At 40.1% G+C, this 25440-nt stretch overlaps 1 protein-coding gene across 1 annotated transcript in view; it reads left to right on the top strand.

The window, feature by feature from the left end:
- LOC308400130 (contactin-associated protein-like 4) overlaps positions 1 to 23096 on the top strand; it is a gene marked incomplete at its 5' end in the record, with an annotated part of 110366 nt that extends 87270 nt beyond the window's left edge. Inside the window, 7 exons of the mRNA XM_080887629.1 lie at positions 5295 to 5534; positions 11156 to 11380; positions 14599 to 14732; positions 15439 to 15526; positions 20762 to 20977; positions 21414 to 21485; positions 22278 to 23096. Coding sequence (XP_080743755.1) covers positions 5295 to 5534; positions 11156 to 11380; positions 14599 to 14732; positions 15439 to 15526; positions 20762 to 20977; positions 21414 to 21485; positions 22278 to 22474 — 1172 coding nt within the window. The 3' untranslated portion in view covers positions 22475 to 23096. The remainder of the gene's footprint in view (positions 1 to 5294; positions 5535 to 11155; positions 11381 to 14598; positions 14733 to 15438; positions 15527 to 20761; positions 20978 to 21413; positions 21486 to 22277) is intronic.
- Between the last annotated feature and the right edge of the window lie 2344 nt (positions 23097 to 25440).

The raw sequence follows: 25440 nt of genomic DNA, 5'->3' as shown, positions 1-25440 counted from the left end.
ATTGGTTCATTTATTTTTGTAGGTATTACATTTTTTGAAGAGAAACAAAACCATTGAACAAAGTGTGATGAGACTGAGAGGCTGCAGAGAGATCGAAGTGGGAATTGAGTTGCTGGTAGTGTTAAGCTGATAATCCGCTCTGAACAGCTAAAAAAGAAACGAACATCAGTCGTTTTCTTTACTTGGGCGGGATTCACCGGCAACACACGGGGACTCATTTGTTTGAACAGAAATGTGATTAAAAGGATTTTGAAGGACAATACTTTTTAAGAAGGTGTTTTTGTCTGTCTTGACTCTGTTTTCAGTAAAACGTCAGTGTTTGGGTGCCTTTGCGCTCTTTCTGCAGCTTTATTGTTAATCCAGTGTTCACAACACGCCCTCTGTGGAATCATAATTCACAGTACTGCAAAGACATCTGTATTACTATGAATAATGGATCTCATTTGTAATATATAAAATTGTGTAACTTAATAAGAAATTATGTTTGCTGGTTTAAATAAATAAACCTTAATATTTCCTTGTTTTTACGCTTGCAGTTTATGAACAATATAATTCAGCAAAATTAAGCAGGATGTCACTATGGGTTATGTTTTGCATTATTGTTACTTGGCCTAGGATGTAGCTACATTAATCAATGCTTTAATAAATCATAGGTGAGCGTACTGGTACACAGCACATCTGACTTTAATGGTGCATACTGCTTCGGTGAAGGAGTATGGGGCTATTAAATCTCTGTAGCTTGATAATGAAGTGTTCATAACCCTGTTGGTCATGGTTGTGTAATAGTTTTTTTGTTTTCTGGTTGATTCTTTTAAGGCTTTACAGAGGAAGGCAGCTTTGTATTTATATGGCAGATAATCAGTAAATTCACAGGACTTAAAGCTCGAAATATTTCTGTGTCTGAATTATACAGATGAGAACATAATTATGAGCCCCCCATGTCTTTTTTAAAAAATAATTCCCAAATGCTGTTAAACCAAGCAGAGGAAACTTCAAATCCACCATCTGGCATGGGCCTTTCTGCGTGGAGTTTATATGTTCTCCCCGTGTCTGTGTGGGTACTCTGGCATGACACAGTCCCTTATAGATGGATGCCTAAAAAATCACCAGGGTAAAAATGATCAGTCCCCCTTACTTCCTGCCATTCCATTTAAAATTCACTGTGGTTACACTGTGCACACTTTTTTTTGTGTTCCATATAATAATATTTCCACATATAGTAAAACCAACGTGTGCAGCAACCAGACAACATGAAATGTGCAGAGTTTGGCACCAAGTGCAGGTGGACAACTGGATGAAGTAGATAAATCCTCTTAATGCTCAGGACCTTAAGAAGGCCCTGATTGTGATTCCACCACCTGGCTGAGGCCTTTCTGTGTGAAGTTTGCATGCTCTCCCTGTGTCTGGGTGCTCCCGCTTCCTACCACAGTCCAAAGACGTGAATCTACATTTCCCAAAGATGTGATGGTTGTCTGTCTCTTTGCATTAGCCCTGCGACAGACTGGCGACCTGTCCAGCGTGTATCCTGCCTCTCGCCCTATGGTAGCTGGGATAGACTTCAGCCCCCCCTCAAACATGACAAGGATAAGCACCAGAAAATGGATATGCATTTATTGTGTAAAGCAGAAACTTCAGGAAATCAGTAGATTTTTTTCTTTTCCGAAGCTACAGTATATATATTATCAGGCTGTTTTTTTCACATGCCCAGCTATGCTGAATTAGGTCAAAACTCTGCAAAATGACCATCTTACAAAGCCTCAGCAGCTCACTTCAGTCAGCTCACAGCCAGTATTCTAGCGGAGTGTTGATATGGCAGTATGCCCCAGGGTCTTTCGCTCCATCTGCCAATCTTCTTCCAAGATGGGAAAGTCTGTCTGTGCTTTTAGCTGCGAGGCGCTTCTCTTCAGCCTTGATCAAAGAGTTGGTCTTCTTAGGATTATGTTTGTTGCTGTAACTGACTGCTGAGGTTGTTATCTCAGCATCTGCTTTGTGCACCTGAATGTGCTACCACCGGGAGCATCCTTTCTTTGGGCAGCTGCTGAAGATGGGTTTGAATCCTCCACCCAAACATTGTACCCAAGGCGTGTTGCTCTTTCCCCCAAGAGTGAAAATTTGCAGGACTAGGCAAACCATCATAGGCTGCTTCGATCAGGAAGCACACTTGGTAAAAATCAGCCTGCAATGCGTTTTGTGCTACATTAAAAACTTTCCCCTCCATTTATTAAATGTCTGCAGCCATTCAAAGGCAGTAGGACACAAAGGTGGAAAAATACTCAGCCTCTGATTTTAGCAGTGCCGTTCCAAAGCATTAAGCATTGCAGCATTGAATACTAAGCATTGTAGTTCACTGTTCTTACTATTCTTTTAACAGCAGTACTGTGTGCAAGCTCTTTAATCAAAATTATTCTTTTTAATGCTACAATATAACCATTGTTGTCATTCGTGAAAGAAAAGAGACAGAGGAAATATGTTATTATCTTCTGATAAAGTTGCCAAATTGCAGTTATTAACTTGCATTAATAAACAGAACAATTAGTTTTAGTCCTTGATTAATTTTCGACTTCCAGGCTCAGATTGGAACCTGCAATTCAATTTTTCAATTAAAAAAATAAATAAATTTTTAGTTTTAAACAAGTTTTCTTTTGACAGATTTCTCAATTATTTGTGTTTCCTTGTTCTTCACAGATAGTCTAATACATTTGTTAAGCATTGTATAATTTCTCCAGAAGCAACCTCTCAGTTGTTGAGCTGTTGAAACCTGTGATTGTCTCAGCTGTACAGTGAGGAGACCGGTGATTGGATGAGAGTGAAATTATTAGTCACGTCATTTCATCTGATTTATAATTCACGTCAGTCAGCCCCTTTGCACTTACAAGCATGTACGAATGACCTAAAAAGACCACTCTGAGCTTGTTGTTGCACTGGAGTTAAAACAGGGATCTGGATTATTCACCATAAAGTGGGAAAGTAAAACTGCTTAAATGGCTGAAATTCATATTGTCATGCAAGGCTTTTCCTTTCACTCCTACAGGACTTCTTCCTCTGGCAGCGTGTGTCCTTTGTTTCTTCCCTTGGTCAGAGGTGGCACCCCTCAGGACCCCGTCCTTGTTCTTTTTGTGCACTGTGATCTCTTCCTTTCTTAACAGTCACAACCAGTACTTTATAGAATCATGGTGTAGATTTGGCTTTTTAAATCATCATTGAGCAGGAGCTTTCCTTTCTCTGTATTTCATTCTTTGTAGTCAAGCTTATCTTCACAGAACATGTTAAAAGACGTTAATTAATTTTCCTGCCATGTGTGCTCATAATGTGTAGGCGTTTTATAACTTTTGTTGCAGAAGGAAGTCAGAGCCACACAGAGGTTATCGATTTTGTGGAATGACAAGCCGCTTTGGCTGAACATTGACTGTGACAATAATACCCTGCCAATAACCGTCTATGAAAACAATAATAACTGTCAGGAATGGATGCAGCCAGCTTGGAACTGTAATTTTGCCCAGACCCTGTGTGAACTGCCTATATTCGAATTAGGGCTGGGACATATTATACCGTTCACGGTAATACCGGTATAATGTTAGGCAACGATAGGAAAATGAAATATCGCGATAGAATGGGAGTAAAACGCGCATGCGCGGTGCCTTTGTTTTCATACGCACATGGCCGATTGTTGAGTGAAACAGATGATCCAGAATTGGTTTGTAAAAATGGTGCAACTTCCGTGATGTGGAACTGGTTTGGTGTTTGTCCATCAGATACACAACAAAGCACATTTTTTTGCAGAACATGCAAGCGGCCGTTGTTATTGTCATATTTGTCGGACTAAGATGCTCTTAAATCTGGGAGTAATCTGGGTCCTAAACTCCGTATAATTCAGGTCAAACAACACTGCAGCATCACTTAGAGTTAAAAACTGTCTAAATTCTTTCATCTTTAATAAAACGATCAGCATTGCTGCTTTACCAGGTGTAACTATAAAGTTTAACTTCCAGGCATCCATGAAAACAAAAGTTATTACATTTAACGGAGTTAGAAGTTAGCAGGAAGCTAGCGGAAGTTAGCTCGCTAGTTTCGCTAGTTACCTAAGCATGATATTGCATGTTCTGACTGAGAGATTTCTGAATAAATTCAAACGTACAGCTCTGCTATCACTTCCAACATAAATGAAGACAGGAAACTAAACAGCAGTGATGTTTGTAGGGTTACTGAAGTTGGGCTAGCTGGTATATAATGATGTGCTACGTGATCGCTAGCGACACAGCTATGTTAGCATAACATAAACAGTGAAGCTGGAGGACGAACACTAACACTTTTCCACTTATAAAAGTTAACGTGAAGGTTCTTCATGGTTAGAGACAAATGCAATCGCATGGCAGGATGCTGTAAACGGACCAAACTTCAGTCAGGAGAACAACTGAGATAATCCATCCACAATACGAGGTTAGTCATTAATATACTGCAACAACATGGGAATAGAGCAGCTGCCAGAGAATTCAACATTAATGAATCAATGGTACAGAAGTGGAGGAAGCAAGAAGAATGAGTTTAATAAAGTTTGATTTATCTGACTGCCTTGTTTCGCTTAATGTGCCTTATAATCCCGTGCACCTTATGGTCCGAAAAATGCATACTGCACACTGCAGTTTAATGTTGCAAAGCACCTCTTTTTAACTTCAGTGGATATTATACATGGTTATGCTCAGGATATGTCAGCCCATTTCTACTGGAAATGCCTTTTGGTTAAACTTTCAGCAAGGAATTTGCATTTGCACTGTTAAATTTTTATAAAGCTTTAATGTACATAAAAACCAGCTTCTTGTTTATGTGAAAATAAATGGAAGGTTGTCTTTTTGCACTAGTAATGTTGTGGAGTTGTATTTTGTCTCGCATCAATTATATCGTCGGTTATATCGTTATCGCAAATTTTCAAATATATATCGTGATAAATATTTTTGGCCATATCGCCCTGCTCTAATTCGAATGTTAATAGGAAAATGAAAGGAAGCAGGGATTCGTCCGCGCACACCAGATGGCTCAACAGCCAAGTAGTTAGTCCAACAGCGAGGACCAGTTTTAGGCTGTGTGACTGTGTCTGCCCTGCAGTGCAGACATGGTCTTGTGCCACAGTGGCAACTTATGGCTGTCAATCATAATTTACTGCTGAGAAGTATGAAAAACTATAGATCTGCAGTCTATAGGAACTAGTCTGTACTGCATAGAACTTACATTAAGAGGTTTGAGTCTGAGTAGGCAGAAAAAGAGCAATGGTGTATCAAGTGTTATTTCTTTCCTGGCAGGAGGCACTGCATCCAGACAGAAAGGCTTTTTGGGCTGTATCCGCTCTCTGCAGCTGAATGGCGTCACTCTGGACCTGGAGAAGAGAGCTAAGATCACGCCTGGAGTCCTACCTGGATGCCCAGGCCACTGCAGCAGCTATGGCTCGCTGTGCCAGAACGAGGGTCGCTGTGAGGAAAAAGCCAACAGTTTCTCCTGCGACTGTGGACAGTCGGCCTACACTGGAGCCTTCTGCCACAAAGGTACAGACACTCACACTGACAGTGGAGACTTTCTGCCACTGATTACACAGATCCATAGACTCAATTCATTGATGTTCTTTGTACAGACTGTTTATAAAAGACTTCTTGGCCTGAAAACCTAATGGCAAACCTGCCTTCTTTCATTTTTATTTGTATGTACGCCTGTGAGAAAATTGTGCTATGGACAGTGTTGGTCAAGTTACTTGAGAAAAGTAATAAGTAACTAATTACTGATTACTTCCCCCAAAAAGTAATCCCGTTACTTTACTGATTACTTATTTTCAAAAGTAATTAATTACTTAGTTACTTAGTTACTTTTTAAAAACACGATTTACAACCTGAATAGGTGATAAAGTGATAGATCCTTCAGCCCAATTCTGCTTTTTCTGCATAATCCATCATACAAAATGTAATCAAATGGAAAAGTCTCTTTTTAAAACTTGTTTTATTAGTTTTAATCTTTTAACTTTATGCATCAAGCAAAAATTAAATTATATGCAACATTCACTGACTGGAAGAAATTTGTTTAACATTTAAACCTATTTTCTGCACATTCCAGCACATAAAATAAAATATTTTTTGTGTTTACACTCAGTCTTTCAAATAAATGTCATTGTCATGAGACACTCTCGCAAGAAAATCACGGTTTTAGTACCGCAGTAACGCAGCGTGCTTACGGGAAAGTAACAGTAATCTAATTACTGTTTTTGGAATAGTAATCCCTTACTTTACTCGTTACTCAAAAAAAGTAATCGGATTACACACGTTACTGCCCATCTCTGGCTATGGATCACTTGATTTATGAGCTCAGTAAACACTGTATCACTTTATTGTCTTAATACCTTCTTTTAAGTCTTATAAAATACAGTATGATAATCAGAGGTGGGACCAAGTCATTGTTTTGCAAGTCTCAAGCAAGTCTCAAGTCTTTATCCTCAAGTCTCAAGTCAAGTCTCAAGTAATGTCAGGCAAGTCAGAGTCGAGTCTCAAGTCACTGGTGTAAAAGTCCGAGTCAAGTCACAAGTCTGAAACTTTGAATTTCAAGTCCTTTCGAGTCTTTAAAAAAAACAAACGAAAAAATAATGTTGCAGTTATATGCTAAATGTAAATATTAGACCATGTAATTTTAAAATCTGTGTTTTTCTCAACACATGACAAAATAGGGAACTTAGAAAATATACACAAATTGTGAAATTGCACCTCTTTAAAATGCAGCTCAATTAAACTTAGCTCCAAGAATAATTTTCACCGACAGTTCTGAGATAAGCTGCATGTTATTCTTGGATGCGGTTGTAGGACCGGCTTTAAAATCGCATGACAAAAATATCATACACATTAAAAAAAAACTGCATCACCAACGTAGCCTGGAAAACATTTGCTAGTTAGATGAAGTCAGCTATCTCATTGTAGCATATTTATATGCATATTTATAATTATACGGTTCTTGTGAGTGCATACACTCATGAAGTTTAGTAACTTCCGGTCACTGCAACAAGCCCAGGTACAGTTTACCGACAGATGGGTGCAGGACCTTGAAATGCACCGTGTAGAACGAAAGACCATCGTACGTATCATAAGTTTACCAGTCTCACAAATCGTCGTCATAAATACACATTCGTTAACCGTTTATTAATATAACCTTTGAGCTCAACGGTAATTAATTAGTAGTGGAAATAATTTCTGGTAGCATCACAGAAATGTAGCAGTGACAATAATATTGTATGCTGTAATCGTACTGGGCAATTAGTGATACAAAAAACCTGTTTTATCCTGTGAATAAAAGTATATGTTTTTGTCAGTGTACCATAATAACAGAAGCGAAACGCAATATTGTGTCAGGACAATTCACTATTTATGCACAATAAACAAAGGAGCATAGCGCGACAATTTCTGTTCAGCGCCAGACTTGCTTGTAACCTATATCACCAATTATGTTAAGAAAAATGACGCATTAACTACAACAGCAGACTGACCTTCGTGTAAATGCTTGGAGCAGACTAACCTGTGAGCTGGAGTGTTCTAGGACGTTATATTTGATCTTTGAATGGCTGCAATCCAGTCGCCTCTTTGTTACTTCGGAAACATGGCTCGAACAATTTCTCTTCAACGACGTAATCCGATAACAACCGATCTCTTTACCCGTCGGCTTCCCGTGGCTGTCATGCGACCGGCTATTGCAGTTAATAATACAACAGCTTCTTGACATTTTTGTGTTTCTTTTTATCGCTGTGTGACTGATTTTAATTGAAAGCCTGCGTGCGCTAGTACCGCTTGCCACGAGTTCCCAGAATCCTTTGCGGTTCTACCCGTGAATGACGTCACATTTTCAATCTCCATATAATATGCATGTTAAATTTTATATTTGGGGTAAAATATCAAGTCTTTTCAAGTAAACCGGTTCAAGTCCAATTCAAGTCCCAGGTCATTGGTGTAAAAGTCCAAGTCAAGTCACAAGTCTTACAACATTTTTTCAAGTCAAGTCTAAAGTCATAAAATTAATGACTCGAGTCTGACTCGAGTCCAAGTCATGTGACTCGAGTCCACACCTCTGATGATAATTATTTCATACATCATGGTATCCATTTGAGTCAAAAAAAGAAAAAGAAGAAGAGAGCAAGATCTCCTTTCGAGCTGGCCTACTTTTTGACTGATATAACACCACTGTAGCAGTGCGCAGTGACCGTCGCCGTCAAAGTCCTTGACAATTCAAGCTAGGATGTGCACATTCTCTGGCTCTGTGCCTTACTAAATATATTTTAAAAGCAAATGCAAGGCTTCCTTCTATATTTAACAGATTAAACAAAAGTATTAACGTGAACTTTATTCATAACTGCAGACCCAGAAATCTCAATATCCAGCAGCCTCCAGACAAGAACGACTAATATTTTAAGATCACAAGCTGCAGCAGCAAACACCTCAGGGAGCCATGGTCTGATATCATAATGAAATTGAAAGGAAATCTCTAGAGTTGAAATTGGCTCCCTCCATATTTTTGTCCCTACTATTGCCTTGACAATTTCATTTTTTTTGTGCATAAGAGATGAAAGACTGATTCAGCATAAAATTCATTATAGGTTTGTGTCTAAGAAAGGCAGAGTACACTTTTAGATGCTGGATCTTTCATGAGATAAGGAATGAAAAAGAAATATTAGGGTGGTATTTGATCGCTTGAAGATAGTTATTCTGAAACACAGTTTTGTATTTTACAACCCTGCATAATATTCCTGTAATATTGAGAGACCTAGAAAGTGTCTGGTTCAGATCACAGTAAGCTGATTCTGTTCTTTTGGATGTAGTGTTGTCCAACATTTCATCACCTGTCCAAGGGTCGTCTTCTGACTCTCATATGTTTCTCCCACTGAAACGCTACGTCCAGAAAAATAGAATCAGCATTCTGGGATGATTGATATCTTGATTAAGGCTTTAATGGTAACATTTTATAAGTGCAAGAAAATATGTTTAGACACTTTTTCTTTTCTCTTTCTCTGTAATAAATGAACATCTTAGTACTTTATACATTTATATATTCCTGATGCTTTCATCACATTTTATAACACTTGTACCAACTTTTGAATGACTTTGAAAATCAAGAGTGATTTCCTTCTGTCTTAACAGCAGCTTATTATGTTTTTTTATGGCACTTTATTTTGACAGTTCAGTCTGTGCATCCTATAGAGCTGCTCTCCAAATAAAGGAAAAGAGATTTGCTGGCCAATTTCATATATCAGTCACAGGCATTACATTAGTGAAACTCTCAATGGAACAACATCTTCTTACGCTCACTGTTATAGTAAACATGGAAATAGAAGAAAGAAAGAAGAAAAAAGTATAAAACTTTGAATTAAAAGTTTGATTTATGCTTTGTCATTCATACACATAATGTTACACCAGAAAAGATCAGGACCATGTGTTGTCTTGTTACACTATTCAGGTTAATGAGTTTGACCTTTCCTAAAAGCAGTAGGGTAAGGGCAGCTAATATTAGCCTACAATCTGCTATGGCAGCGATCAGGGCACGCAGTGGAGAAACACTATATGCAGTGGAAGAGCTAAATGAAAACACAAACTCTGGTATTGGTAATGCTACGTTGCAACTTCTACTAGAGGACACAAACACACTGTCACGGTGTACAAGGTGGACTCACGCGCTGGACTCCGGGGATTGATGCACACAGGAGAATTAATTAATGAACAATGTCCAATGAGTGTATATACAAAAGGTACAGGGCAGTGCTATCTCCAAAGGTGTGGGGCAAAAGGTGAGAGGGGCAGGGCTCCGGGGGAAATCCAGGTGAACACTCTTGCCTCTCTCCAAACAATCCAAACATGAATCCACTCAAACACTCGTCGCTCAGGGAACACCAGGGAAAACAGTCCAGAGGGTCTGACTCTGCACACAAAGAAACACACAACTACATGGAAAAACATTTGCTAGACGCTCGACTTTCACTGACGCGATTCTCACAACGATCCAGCGAAGAATAGCCGCTGCTTCTTGGCTTAAATGCCATCCACACTGATGAGGCACAGGTGTTTCCTCCTCCGAGGGCGCGGGCCAAGGGCGTGAAGCCATAATGAGTTCCGCCCTGGCGAGAGAGAGAGAGAGAACTAGAGAGATAGAGAGAGAAATCAGCTGATCAGCGACCAGCTGACCCTCCAGGCCGTGACACACACTGTCCATACATTTGGACTGCACTTAGTTGTTGTTATAGGGGGTAATTAAAGCATATCAGGTCTGACATGCCTGTTAGAGAGAAGGAGCAAACAAGAGAAACTAAATAAAAACTTTTGGAAATTTGATATTTTATTTAGTTTCTCAAGTTTTCCATAAAAAAAATAATAAAAAACTTCAAGAAGGGGAGTGGAATAGAGCAGGTTTTAATTTGTGTGAGGCAAAGCACTCAGTGACCTATCTTAACCGTATGGACCACCGAAGAGGCATTAATATACAATATTATGCAAACAATCTCAACCTGCATTTCTTTATATACTGCTCAAAACACAAACTTAAAGGAAGACTTAGGAAATACATCAAATCTTGGTGGGGGGCAAAAAAAATCATGCCGATATTAAACAATGCTTGCCTTGCTTGCCCTGATAAAATGCCACAGGTAAAGTATGTTTTGCTGTTTAAACTGCTGATTAACTCGCAAAGCAACTTGTTGAGTTATTCATCAAAAAGTACTTACCTCCTTTGTTGTTCTCTACTTTGCTTTGTCTGGACTGTGTAGATAGGCAGTTTGAGAAGATACTGCAGAATCAGGGAGATCACAGAGAAGACCTTAAGCCAGATATTAAATTACATTTTCAGATACTGCAAAACTCAAAATTTACTAAAGTATTCAACCAGATGCTCATTAACATTTAATCAAAGCCACACTGTTTCCCTAATCTCAACCATTTGCTGCTTCGCTTTATCATATGAAGCTCAAGACGTCAACTCTGAATTTTTGCATCCATTTCGTCCACCTGGAGTTTTAAAAAATATTTTCTACTTTCTTCAGTTGATGTGATGCTTATCATCAAAACAGAATTTGCAAAGAGCATTAGTTGAATTTAGTCTTTAAACCAGCACATTCAGCTCCGACAGTGACACTTCTCACTAACTTCTTAACTCCCAGAGGTTTCAGCCACCTTTAAGTCAACAACATCCATCACCTACATCCTGAAGGAGCCCTTTGAACTAAGCAGGAACAGCAGTGGCTTGCCTTCATCCATCTACTCAGATATCACACTAAGAGGAGAAAACATCTCTCTGAGCTTCAGTACCAATCAGAGTCCTGCTCTTCTGCTCTATGTCAGCTCGTTCTACAGAGAGTACCTGATCCTGCTCATCAACAAAAATGGTGAGGACTCTCAGATAGCATTTTCTCTTGGCTGTCTTTTGTTGATAAATGATTGCGTCTTTTTAATTCTGCAACCTATTTTCTCATCTCATTGTTCCTGCAATTTGTTGAATTAAGCCTCTCCTCTCTCCTTTGCTTTCTCCTCCCTCTCTGTCTGTCCTATGCTGCTTTTTTCCAACAGAGCCTGACTAGTCGGGTTGGGTTTGAAAAAAAATATCTGGTGCAGATATAATAAAATGATCATTTATTTTTGAGAGGGGGGTCTTTTTTAAATTATTTATTTTTATTTCTTTGTTTTGTTTGTCGTGGTTGTTTTGTCATTGTATTCAAAGTAAGTAAACTGGAATAATAGGAAATACCAATCAGATTCAAAACTCCAAAGGGGCTGATTAAAATATCTGGATTTATCGTCTAAGCTACTGAAAATATCCTTTTTTGTTATGAATAGAGTTGTTGTTGCTTTGTAGACACAATATTGAAGCTTTTTAATGACACAAAGAAAGCAAGTTTAAATTAGCTGATCAAGCCAATATCAAGTATCTGAACTCTTGCTGAAGTATCCAATTAAATCCCAGGGAGAGTTTTATTTTGATTGTGCCAAAGCACAAATCAAAGCAATTTCCTAAAGGCCCCTTCTACTGCACAGAAAAAGAATTTCCCAGATGACTCATTCACTGAAATCCTGCTCCAGACACTGCTCCAGCTATAAGTCTTTTTATTATAAATATATGGCTTTATGATAAGGGAATTAATAGCCCATACTGAAAAAAAGTCAAAATGAGAGAAATAGCATAGAGTATCAAATTATATGTGTAGTACTAAAGAAATATTATTTCTTATCATTTCTGTTCATCTTTTAAGCCTGCAAGAATCTCAGAACATTCAAATTATATCCGCAGCCAAGGGATATAAATGTAACAGTGAAACATGATCAATTTTGTATCATGGAGTTTAATCTTAGATATAAAGATTGGCTCAGGGGGTTGGGAAGCGCATCTGTAACCGGAAGGTCGCCGGTTCCATCCCTGGGCTCTCTGTCCTGGTCGTTGTGTCCTTGGGCAAGACACTTTACCCTACTGCCTACTGGTGTTGGCCAGAGGGGCCGATGGCGCGATATGGCAGCCTTGCTTCTGTCAGTCTGCCCCAGGGCAGCTGTGGCTACAACTGTAGCTTGCCTCCACCAGTGTGTGAATGTGAGAGTGAATGAATAGTGGCATTGTAAAGCGCTTTGGGTGCCTTGAAAAGCGCTATATAAATCCAATCCATTATTATAAAGTGTTAATTCTTACAGTATTACGTGGTTTGTAGACGATCTATTAAAATATTCAGATATGTGGCTTGTTTTCTTCTTTGGTTTTGTTAAACAATAGTTTCTTTCATCTACTACCCGAGCTAACCCGAGTTTTTGGCCTAATAACCCCAACCATATAGCAAGCAGGTCTGGCCCGGATCTGGTATCAAGCCGGCACTGCAGGCTGACTTCTGGCATGATACGTATGTCTTTCAGATATGGGCAAGGCCTGGCATAGATGGCACTGTCTATGTGATGGCATGACATTTCTGGTGAATTGTGGTTTGGTTTATGTGGCCCAGGCTCTTAGAAAACAGGTCTGGCCCAGATCTGGCATCAAGCTGGCACTTCTGACTGACCGGTGTCATGACAGGGTGTATGTCAACCAGATGTGGGCCATGTCTGGCAATGATGGTACTATTTATGTTCCTATTTTCCTATTTTACTTAGAAGACCCAAATGCCATGTTGCAATACTATACTGCTATGGTGGCCAACGTTTCAAATGCAGGTTTGACAGGTTTGTGAGTGTACACTTTATCCAAAACCTAGTGAGGGTTTACTTGCGTTTACTACTTGGTGGCTGTAGCTCAGGAGGTAGAGCAGGTCGTCTACTGATCAGAAGGTTAGTAGTTTGATCCCTGGTTCCTCCAGTCTGCATGTCAAGAGTATGCAGTTAGGAAGCACTCAGTTTAGAGAAAGTGGGTTAATGTGGCATGTTGTATAAAACACTTTGAGTAATCCGGGAGACTAGAAAAGCGCTATATAAGAGTCAGTCCATTCATTGTCAGAACAGAGTTTTGTCATGTTACCTTTGCATGTTCTGGCACATGTTGTTGTTACATGGCTTGATTAAGGTAAACATTAGGCTGACATCTGGGGCCAGAGCGGAAATTGGTCTGGGCCAGCACAGGGCCAGCAGTGTGTCTGCAACTGGCCCGTGGCTGCACACAACTTACACATGGTCCACATACTGCAAAGAATGACGGCCCTTTGGTGGCCCAGATCAGGTTTGCCAGACGTAGTCCACACATGGGCCAGCGCAGGACCACCAGTGCGTCTGCAACTGGCCTTGTGCTGGCCCTCGTGTGGGCCACATCTGGCAAACCTGATCTGGGCCATCAAAGGGCCATCATGCTCTGCGGTATGTGGGCCATGTGTAAGCACATTGTGTGGGCCAGATCCGGGCCATACCAATTTTGCTATGTGGATAACATCCCATTAACCATATTGTGAATCAGGTGACTGTAGAACTCGACTCCGCACGTCAACTTGTTTGTTTTCAAGTTTGAGAAAATTTGCAGTTGTATTGTCTGGTCAGATTATGAGTAGTTAGAGGAGGTGATGCAATGAGAGACCATCAATTTAGTCAGACATCTAACATTTATTATAGCAGTAGAATACAGTCAGATTTAGCTTCTGAGCTCACCACTTGCTGCGTTTATAATAAGGGAAGTCAGAAAAAGATTTACAAGTGTGGGCGAGGTGCAGCACTGCCTGCTGTTTCAACCCTTCAACACGATACATAGTAGGAGGGACACTAGCATGTTAGGAGGAGGATTTTGCAGGGATAGGATATGAAGAGAGTGCGGCATGTTGTGCATGTCTGACACAGTGCAGTTAAACTAATTTACTTGAACTTTATCACAGGCTTTGCTCCATTTGTGCCAACTGCAACTGTAACTGCAGACATGTTGAGGCCAAAGATTACCATTTAAAGAATAATACGGATTCATATTTTGCATTATTCCATGAATAGATCTACTTTGTTGTTTGTGGTCTTTAGTAACATTATATTTAACACATATCTAACACAGTTCTTGTCATCGTTTGAGAACACTTTGACCAAATGACCACTTTTGACTTTCTGACTGTTTTATTCTGTATCCATTCGACTACAATTGTACTGTTGCTTTGTGTTTGTGAAGACGAGCTGGAACTGAGGTACAAGCTGCACAGCGGCAGAGATGTGGAGACGCTGAGAAGCAGAGTCATAAACGTGGCTGATGGGCGCCTGCACACAGTGATTGTTAGGAGACTGGCAGATATCGTCTCTGTGCAGGTGAATACAAACACACGGGAGATTTTTCTTACTCTCTCTTACCGGTTTCTGCTGCTTCTGCAGACATAAGCAAGCTGGGCTGTTACCACCAAATGGAATGACACACAGGTTTTTCTTCCCCCAGAACTCCACCAACATTTAAGTCTAAGAGCTAAAGAGTACATTGTTTAATTAATCTGCTGCTCACACTGCTTTAGCCGCTGGTGCTATAAGGAGTCTGCTGGCAGGCTCTGAGTGGAAGGGAAGTATTGTGGGCTGATGCTTGCAGCTATTTCTTTAATTTAAAAACCAACCCTGACCACAAGGATGCTTTCGGAAGTAAAATAAAATATAATAAATGGCAGATTTCCTCTCTGTAGTCAAGCTATGACAACCACTCTGTTTTCTATCGCTCCACTTAAGTCTCAGCATTAGCAAATGTCTTATTGACAAATGAGACTAAAGCCCAAATGTCATTGTTTCCTAGCTTGTTTTTTTTAAATAGAGAGGATCTCTCTCAGACACGTTTACTACCTCAGTATTTTCCTGCTCAGCTGCTGTGAATCGCACAGTCACATTTCAGACTGCCTCTCATTAGAATATGCAGATCAGGCTCCAGGCTGAACATATAATCCTCACATGTTATGCTTTTTCCTTCACTGTGGCTCACATAGCCGTCGTCATTTAAACACTTGACATAAAAGTCTTTGCTTAATGTTGTTTTCAGATTGACCAGAACGCCAGAGAGGACTTGAACTTGACATCTGATGTGGAGTTCAACAGCATCAAATCACTCATACTGGGCAGAGTGGAGGGTGAGTGTGGCTATCTTAGGACATGCACCAGTACCGGCTCATTTGAATAACAGTACTGAGATGTTTGGCCTCATGTGGCAAAGTGGTGTTCTGGATCCTTGTGCTGTTCTCTGGTCATCATGTTGTCTGGAACAGAGGGAAAGCTGCAGCCCAAGCAACAGCTGTGACTCTGTGAAGCAAATCAAGCTAACATCCATATTCAGCTGGTCACTCTCTTGAAGAGATTAGAAAAGGACAGCACTCTGCGAAAGTCACTGCGATGTAGATGCATCTAAAAGTATGGTAGGTTAAGATAATTGTGTAAATGGCACTAGTGCAGAAGTTCAAAACATACCTGCATGTCTGTGCAGTTTTATCTGTGGTATCAGGGCGGTGAGTAACACAGTCTTTATATCTATCTAGCTGAGCGAGGCTTCAGACAGCTGTAATCATAACAACTTCAGAAAAAGGTCCTTCACTTTGTATGGTAATGAGGAGAGAATGAAAAGAACAAATTACTTAGAAGATTGGAGTCAGCACCTTCAATTCAGCATAACAACCAAAAAAATAAATAAATCTAATCTGCTGTGGGTAGGGTCAAACTAAACCAGGAAGTCAGGAGGTGCCGTTCCCCCTATTCCTCTATGACAGAATGTTGTATTTCAGCATTGCTGCAGTAGTTGCACAGCTGATTTATCTGCAAGGAGTTCTCATTATGAAAGAAACACTTAAGTGAATTCCCTACGCTGTTTTTGAATAGCATCACTTGGGATTTTTCACTGCTGCTAGAACCTGTGGGCGTTAGAAAGGATTTTATATTGCTAAAATAGAAAATCACTGTTTCTCAAAATGTAGAGGTAGCACAGGGTAAAAGTGCTGCAACACCTCTTAACCTTTGAATTCAAGTGTTTTAAGTTCAAAAGCTACAGATGTAAAACATCAAGCTCCTAGTAATGCAGTGTCTTTACAAACATTTGTGGAAGGACTGGTTGTTATAAACAGCTCAATAAATCTGAGTGCTCTAATAATATGATGCCACCACCGAAACAAGTCAGTTTGTCAAAATTCTTCCCTCTACAATTAACTGTAAGTGCTGTTATTGCAAACTGGAAGCATTTAGAAATCATAGTAACTCAGCAATACAGTGGCAGACCATCTAAAGTAGCAGAACAGGGTCACCCCGTAAATAGTGCGTATTGCTGACTCAATAACTGCAGGGTCCAAACCTCCCCTGGCATTAACATCAGCACAAACAGTGTGCGCCAGGAGCTTCAGGGCATGGGTTTCCATTGCCAAACAGCTTCTTTAGGTGTAATGTGTAGAAGGCTCCGAAACAACCCAGTATCACAGAAAAATGTGTAAATGGCACGACATCCACCATCTCCATTCCACAGTTTGAATCTCCAAAGTATTAAATGGACATGCATGCAGGAATTGTATTGCTGCATGCAGAAGTTGCACACTAGCAGGGGTGAAAAAAAGCCAAGAGGCTGGTAGTGAACAAAAAACATATAAAGTGTATTCCAGGCTGCTTAGTCGCCAGAAAGCTAGGCGGCTAATGTGTGTAAGAATGTCTATTTAAACACTTTCCCTTGCTTCTGCATCCATGTCTATTTCATATCTATTTCATGCTTTGGACCGGCGTGTCTATTTTGCCATGATATCGAGTGGCCCAGTACTTTTATCCATTAGCCCTGGCCCTAAAGTACATGAGCCAAGGGATTAGCAACGCTTTCTGAAACCAGTTTTGACTCGTACATTTTTATTTTTTTTTTGCAAGATCAGGCCTCTCATTTCACTATTCCCTTATATATCTACGTGTAGGGTTTTTTTTTTCGATATTTTTGATGAAATAAAACAATGAGTGGGAGAGGAGGATAAATGGGATGAACATAAAATACATTTGCTTTCTGTGTTGTGTTGTGAATAAAATGTGATTAAATTACATTTTGTTTTAATTGACAATTTGCACAGTGTCCAAATTTTATAAAGCAATTGGGGCTGAATTTTGTTTTTGTCAGGAAGCTACTGAACTCCTTCCTGTACTTGGTTCACAAGTAAGAAACAGATATAAATTGATGCTGTTGCTGTTTTTAGGTCCTCCTTGTTACGTTTTAAAATTATTATTTTTAATTATTCTTGACCCAGTCTGTGTTAGTATGTAACCCCACTGCCCCCATGCTGAGCCAGAGGACTCGGGCAGTCATATCAGTATCAGAGAGGCAGCAAAATAGTTGATATACTGTCGCTCCCTGCCAGCCCTGTCATCCATCAGCCTAACTAATGGACCAAGAAAGAATGGAGAGATTCAGATGCTCACAGAAGGAGACAGAGACAGTGAAAGGAGGTGGAAGTAAAGTTTTTTTCAGTTCATATACTGTCAGGGTTTGGCTACATAAACACCTTTTGACTCTTTTTAGCATTTTGCACCCAAGGATTATTCATTGTGTAAGATTAGTATCAAAACTTTTGCCACATCAGCTGTAATTTTACTAATACATGTTGAGTTTGAGATGTTCAATTCCACATATTTTAATTTTTAATATATATTTTTATATATATTCTTTTTCTCACAAGAGGAGATGTTGTCTTCTTAATACATTAGGTGGTTAGACTTGTGAGCCTGCATGCTGTGTTAAAGAAATTAGTTTTCTTTCAAATACATCCATCATTCTACCACCACAGCTTTTCCTTTTATTTTTTTTCCTGTCCTCAGTCATACCTTGCTGACTCATGCATATATGCACATGACACAAGATACTTAAATCAAAGTCAATTTACGCTGAATTTAAAAACTCAACGCCTGATCAAATATGCAGCTGATAAACTGGCCTCTCCAACCAGGCCACTCTGCAGTGTCCCATTAATGTGGTGAAAAGTTGTTTCTCTCTGGTAATAACTTAGATGACTGCCAGTGATGTGCTGTGTAATCAAATTGCACTGCAGGAATAATTGTGGTTTGTACTGACATTTATAGCTGCTTAAGATTTTATTTAGCACCTGCTGCCACACATAGCGGGGATGTGACTGTATTAGAAAGTAAGACTCACTCCTTAAAGAGGTATGCACACGAGAAATAGGTACACTTTTTTTATGCTGGGCTGGACCCTGCTTTTGTCTTGAGAACTGTTCATATTGCCATGATAGCGTCTCACAGTTGCTGAAGATTGTTGACTACACATCCATGATGTGAATCTTTCATTACACTTAATCTTAAAGGTGGTCTATTGGATTAAGATCTGGTGACTGTGGAGGTCATTTGAGTGTAGTGAACTTACTGCCCAAGTTTAAGAAACCAGTTTGACGTGGTTTAAGCTTCGTGATATGTTGCATTATTATTTTGGAAGTAACCATTAAAAGGGCACACTGTGGTCACAAGGTTCAAGGTTCTTTATTATTTGTCACATGCATAGTTATACAAGTATAACACACAGTGAAATGTAGCCTGACACGCTCCTCGACATGTGCAAAAAAATTGGGGGGGGGTGTAGAGGAAGAACATTATATATATATATACACATATAGTATATACACTGGGTGAATGTGCAGTAGTAGCAGCAAGCAGGTGAATTCTGTACATTAATATGAATAGATATCTGACTATTTTACAGGATAGACAATATAAACATATTTAAAATTAAAGGAATTGAAATGTACATTGTTCCTTGGTTTAGTGTCTGGAAGAGTCCTGTCTCAGTCAATTATAGATGATGTGAGAGGGCGGGTGTGTGTGTTTAGGGCACGGATGGCTTGGGGATAGAAGCTCCTCTTGAGTCTCTCTGTCCTTGCCCGGAAGATGCGGAACCTTCTACCAGATTGCAGAAGTTGGAACAGTTTGTTGCCTGGATGGGACGGGTCCTTCATTATCTGCGCTGCTCTAGTCCGGCATCTCCTGGTGTAGGTGTCCTGAAGCGGGGATGGAGACAGTTAGCAAAGGGATGGATGGAGACAGTTAGCAAAAGTACTCAGGTTTGCTGTGGTATTTAAATGATGCTCAGCTGCCCAAAAATATGACACCATTACACCACCAGCAGTCTGAATTGTTGATGTAAGGCATGTCGTTTCATGTTGTTACTCCAAACTGTGACCCTACCATCTGAATGTTGCAGCAGAAATCGAGAATCACACCAGGCAATCTTCTATTGTCCAATTTTGGTGAGCCTGTGCAAATTGTAGCTTCTGTTTCCTGTTCTTAGGTGACTGGAGTGGCAGCTTGTGTGGTCTTCTGCTTTTGTAGCCAATTTGCTTCTAAGTTTGACCTGTTGTGCATTGACAGAGCTCTTCTGGATATCTTGCTTGTAACAAGTGGTTATTTGAGTTACTGTTGGCTTCCTGTCAGCTTGCAAGAGTCTAGCCATTCTCTTCTCACCTCTGAGGCATTTTCACTCCAGCAAACCACCGCTCACTGGATATGTTCCCTTTTTTTCAGGCCATTCTCTGTAAACCCCAGAAGTGTTACAAATCCCAATAATACCATCAGATCAGCAGAAATACTGAAATACTTAGACCAGCCTCGTCAGGCACCAAGAACCGTGCCACGTTCAAAGTCACTTAAATTGCCACTATTTTGTGCAGATGCAGCACGACAGACACAACATAATTTGTGTGGCTTTGATGCTGGATGCTATGATTTATGCCCCATCTCAAAAAACACAGTCGCAACCCGCCTTTTGATGCCATGTCAAAAAAGAGAAACATGCAGGATAAATGCTGAATGATCATTTAAGAAAAAACCAAACATGGAATTAAAACAAGCAGAAACAGACGAGGTGCTATTATTAAGAAAAGGAGTAAGGGTGTGTGAGTGGATGAGTGAACAGTGCTGAGGTCGAATTATCATGAGACTCAAAACCATGAAACATGTTGAAGAACAGCACTCAAAGGTGTGAGGAAGAGTGGGGTTTATATAGGAAACGCTGGGCTCAGGTGTCTCCAACTAGCCTGATCTGCTATCCTGCCCCACTCATACGCTATGCTGGAAGTAGAAAAGAAATAGAGCAGTGACAAAGGCAAGCAGACCATCACAGCCCTTTGACGTTTATTTTTTCTTTAAAGTTTGCTTCACTTTCCCAACCTTTTGATACTGTCATCATATTGCTGTTGATGTGTACGAATACTGTATAACTGTATAACTCTGTTAAAGCAATCAAAGACTTTGAACATAATGAGTGGTTGTTCATTGTCGTCAAAGTCGAGGTTTTATTTATCTGCCCCCTTTTCCCTCTCCTTGCTGTGTGTTTCTCCCTCTGGATTCAGAGCCTGATGGATTGGATGCCGAGATGGCCGAGCTGGCCTCGCTTGGGTTCACTGGCTGCCTGTCAGGTGTTCATTTTAACTCCATCAGTCCTCTGAAAGCTGCTCTGCTCCATCCTGACAGCCCTGTTATTGTCACCGGCCCATTGGTACAATCAAGCTGTGGTTCCTCTTCTCCAGCCAACACCTACGTAGCAGAAACAACACACTCCTTATCAGGTACAGGGAGCAAAGTCAGCCTCTGTATGCTCAGTTTATGTATATATTATTGGCCAGCCCTCTCCCATCCACCCACCTTCTCCTGGTGTGGGAATCTGTCTGGTACGCCTTTAATATTATTCTTATGGCTGTTCATTAGACTTTCTTATTGGCTCATTAACCATCCTCCTCGGTAAACAGACAGAGTGATGGCACAGCGGCAGATGAGATTAGTCAGACAACTGTAGTGAGGTCCTTTAAGGCTGTGCTGAGACTTTAAACAAGCACTCTCAGTACTGACTGATGGCTTTCTCAGTAACTCTACCTTCTGTCACTTTATTTCATATATATATGTATATATACATGTAGAGATATATAGAGATAGAGATAGATGTGTGTATGTTCTTGCCTTCTCATCTTTGCTCTACGTATTTTTCTCCTCTGCCTCTGTTTGCAGGCCAGCCTGGTTCAGTGGATCCAGGTCAGCCTTTAGTCAACACCATCAGAAGTGACTCCGCTCTAATTGGAGGTAATGCTATTCTTCTCAGCAGGAATAAGAACAAATCAATAGATTATAAAAGTTGAATCAAAACCTTTGGGAAGATGCAGTTCTGTAGAACTGAACACCTTTTTTTGGTTATTCGTCAGTTTTTCTTGTGACTGTGTTTATGTGGGCTTTCTTCTGCATGTGTGACTCACTGCTGCTTCGTCGTATGTGTGCTTGAAGGCAGTCAGGAACTTTGTGAACTGCCAGGTCGTTCTCTCTGTCCTGCACCATGGTTATAGAAACCAAATTTCTCATTTGTGGGGCAGCTACGATGACAGGTTGTTGTGGACGGCAGACTTTAATCCATTACTTAAGTGCATCTAAACACAGTGTTTGGCTGCAGCCTTGTTTGGCTAAAGATTAAACAAATGTGACAAAGTGAGTTTTAGAGGTGCTGGTGGGCACATTCTTCAACTCTGCAGAAAGCTGCTCTTACCTCCACCAAGGAGGTTTTGTTTTTGGTAACGCTTGCATGCATGGTGTCATTCTGTCTGTAAGCTTGAAAAGTTTCAAATAAATTGAATAAAACTTTGTCGGGGTGTAAAGTGGGGCCAACTTAACGATCCATTTAAATTTTCCTTACCCATGTTTAGGTATGTTTCCTATGTTTGTGTAATCAAAGTAAACATGTCATGCTACCCTTATGTGATTTTTAACATATGGTTAAAAATTAGAGAGCGATAATTTTTTTTCAGGTTTTTTAGCACAATTACACAACATCTGAAACAATTCAACAATTATTTTTCTTTCTTTTTACCTTTCTGTTGTTTTTAGGGGTGATTGCTGTTGTGATTTTTGTCACCCTATCCGCATTGGCAGTGATGGCCAGATTCATATGCAGCAGGAAAGAAACATATCGGAACCAGGAAGTGAAAGCAGCTCAACCTGAAGACAGCAACGAGTTCCCCTTCAGCGGCCAGCCGGATTCTCCGAGCGCTCCCAGTGAAAACCAGAAGGAGTATTTTATTTAGCAGGACTGCTAAATAACCGCTCACTGACCTGGCCCTGTACAGATCAGGAGGACTTACTCTCAGTGCTTTATAAAATACCACTGAGCTTTTTTCTTTGTTACCTTTTTTTTTTTGTAAATGTTGTATAATTTGCTAGAAACACTGGCAAATGTGTTGGACTCCATTTCCCTGGAAGTAATCGATGGTGTTAGTTTGATGTACATAATATTTAATGATGCACAATAAATGGTGATTTGTGTGCTTATTATCCAAATTCTCTGCCATTGTGAAATGCTACAATTAATTTATTAAAAAGAAAAACAAAGGTAATGGCACATTTATGCTTGATTTTTAAAGAAAAAAGAAACACTTTTCTACGAGGATGATGACTTTTATGTAAAAAATCGAGATGTCAGAGCCATAGGATGTTTTAAAAGATGGGAAGATGGACTTTACTGACAGGAGGATTGATATGCGTGGTTAACATGTGAAACCTCAGCCAAAGCACAGTGCAAGAATCAAACAAAATCCATCTGTTTTAACTTAACATAACTTCAACACCTGCTGTATATATAAATAATAAACTGTCAGTCAGTCCAAAGCTTTACGTCAACCCTTTGTCACCGAGTTGGTCGGAAAGCTTTTATGCTACTCCGTGTACTTTTTCATGAACAAAATAAAAGCTTTACAATGAGACCAAGGTTTGGGTTTTTTTAAAGTTGCCTACCTGTACCTCCTGCAGTGAGCAGCCAGCCCGAGAACTCAAGGCGACACGGACCATAAAACACCATCTCCCTGCTTTCACTCTGCAGACATTTCATCTGTTTTTGCCGTTTCCTCTGTCTTTGCCTGATAGGTGTCCTGAGGACATAACCACACTAGAACATTCTTACCACACCCGAGCATGTTTGACCCCAAACTCCAGTTTGTTTGACTAGTGAGACTGCTGTGTTCCCTCCAAAAATCACCCAAATAATCCACAAAGTTAAAGCTTTAATGCTCCATTCACTTCGGGATAAAGGAAAGGAAGCACAGGTACAAAATATGGGGAATATGAGAGGAAAAATGAAGAATACTCACTCTGAAAGTTAAGCGCAGTGTGATGCAGGCTAGCAGTGGGTGGGGTGTAGGACAAATGTACGAGGCAGCCGAGCCTGGCAGCGCCCCAGCCTGTAGATAAAAACATGTTCAAGTTTTGTGACATCTGGTGTACATTCATCGGCCCTTTTATGTTTACCCAGTGGTCCTTTTACAAACTTGTCTATTGCTGCAGAGCTATGCATCATCTCATCTTAGCCTTGCTGCAGGTGCACCCCAGTTTGAGAAAGGATCCCTTAAGGATAGTCAGAAAAAGAATTAGGATGAACTCAAGGAGACGGCTGTGTAGAAATGATGCAATGAAAGCCAACCAACTCAGTATTGATGCTTGTTACATATATATTTCACTCTTTATGCAAAACTCTGAATCATTGGAGGTTTTTTGACCAAAGAAGTGAAAAAGTAGTGCTTTTTTTTTTTCCTTAATGGTTTCATGCATCACAATGTGAAGTCATTACTGCAGAATTTAGCTATTTGTTCTTTTTTGCTCATTTCTCTCAAAAGCTGTCATTGCCATTCAAATAAATGTCTTTGTTGATGCTCTTTAGCACAGAACATCCACGCAAATGCGATGATACATTTTTCATGAAAATGGTTACTTGCTCTTCTACACATCAGCTGACTGCTGGTGTTTTTGTCTTTCCCGTGGAGCAAATAAAGAGATGCATTGTCTTTTCCAATGTAGCTGAGAAACCACAAAGTGCTCCAAATGCAAACTTTATGCTTAGAAAATCAAAGGAAAGCAACAGCAAAGCGATGCCCAATGAGTGGAGAGGTAAACAGGGGAACGGTATGGATCATGTCTGCAAAAAATAACTTAAAAAGAAAGTAATTTTTGTGGTTTCACACAGCTCCCATCAGAGGACTACTATGAATAAGTCTTCTACACAAAACAGCAGTCGTCTGCATTTTGATTGATGAAACAAAATGAAAGTGTATAAAGTGAATCCCAAGAAAAGGAGAAATGTTCTCCTGCAAAGTACCCGGTCTCAGTACGTCTAGATCTGCTGCATAGCCGAGTCTCTGCTCCTTCAGCCTGCAGTCAGTCTCTTAAAAGCAAATGTTTTTCTTTAACAACATACCAATAATAAATCTAAAAGACACACAAAAAATGCTGTACTTCTTTTACAGTTTTCTTGTTCATGGAGAAAAGTGTGATTAATTCACTGCAGACTGTAGACAGTGGAACATTTATAAATGCTGACCCTATAAATAAAATTAGGACGACTCACCAACCGAACAGTCATAGCAACATCATTTATATGCATAAGTTAATCTATTCAGTCTGTACTAACCTTTATAGCTGCAGCTACTTTTTCGCTTCAGTTCAGTTCAGTTTTATTTATTTGGCACCAAATCACAACAACAGTTGCCTCAAGGTACATTATGTTTTAAGGGAAAGCTCATATAATAATAAAGAGAAAACCCCAACAATCAGACGACTCGCCATGAGCAGGCACGTGGAAACAGCAGGAAAGAAAAACTTCCTTTTCAGAGGAAGAAACCTCCAACAGAACCAGGCTCAGGGAGTGGAGGCCATTTGCTGTGACTCACAGACAGGACAACAGGGAGCAAGAGAAAGTTATAGTTGACTATTAATTATTAAAATCCAAATAGGTGTATAAAAATGAAAAGAGGCGAGCTCCCATCAGCCTAGGCCTATCGCAGCGTAGCTAAGGGAGGAGTCAGGGTCACCTGATCCAGGAAAGTTTTAAGCCTAATCTAAAAAGTAGAGAGGGTGTCAAACTGGGAGCTGGTTCCACAAAAGAGGGGCCTGAAGTTGCAAGGCTCTGCCTCCCACTCAACATGTGTTGTGTGGTGCTACTATGAGGTCTTAAAAATGTGATGGGTCTGATTATTCACTAAGTATTTGAAAGAAAGGTTTTTTG

The sequence above is a fragment of the Rhamphochromis sp. 'chilingali' genome, assembly GCF_963969265.1.
Source record: "Rhamphochromis sp. 'chilingali' genome assembly, chromosome: 7".
NCBI classification, from domain to species: domain Eukaryota; kingdom Metazoa; phylum Chordata; class Actinopteri; order Cichliformes; family Cichlidae; genus Rhamphochromis; species Rhamphochromis sp. 'chilingali'.
This window is presented reverse-complemented; position numbering and strand designations above follow the sequence as displayed.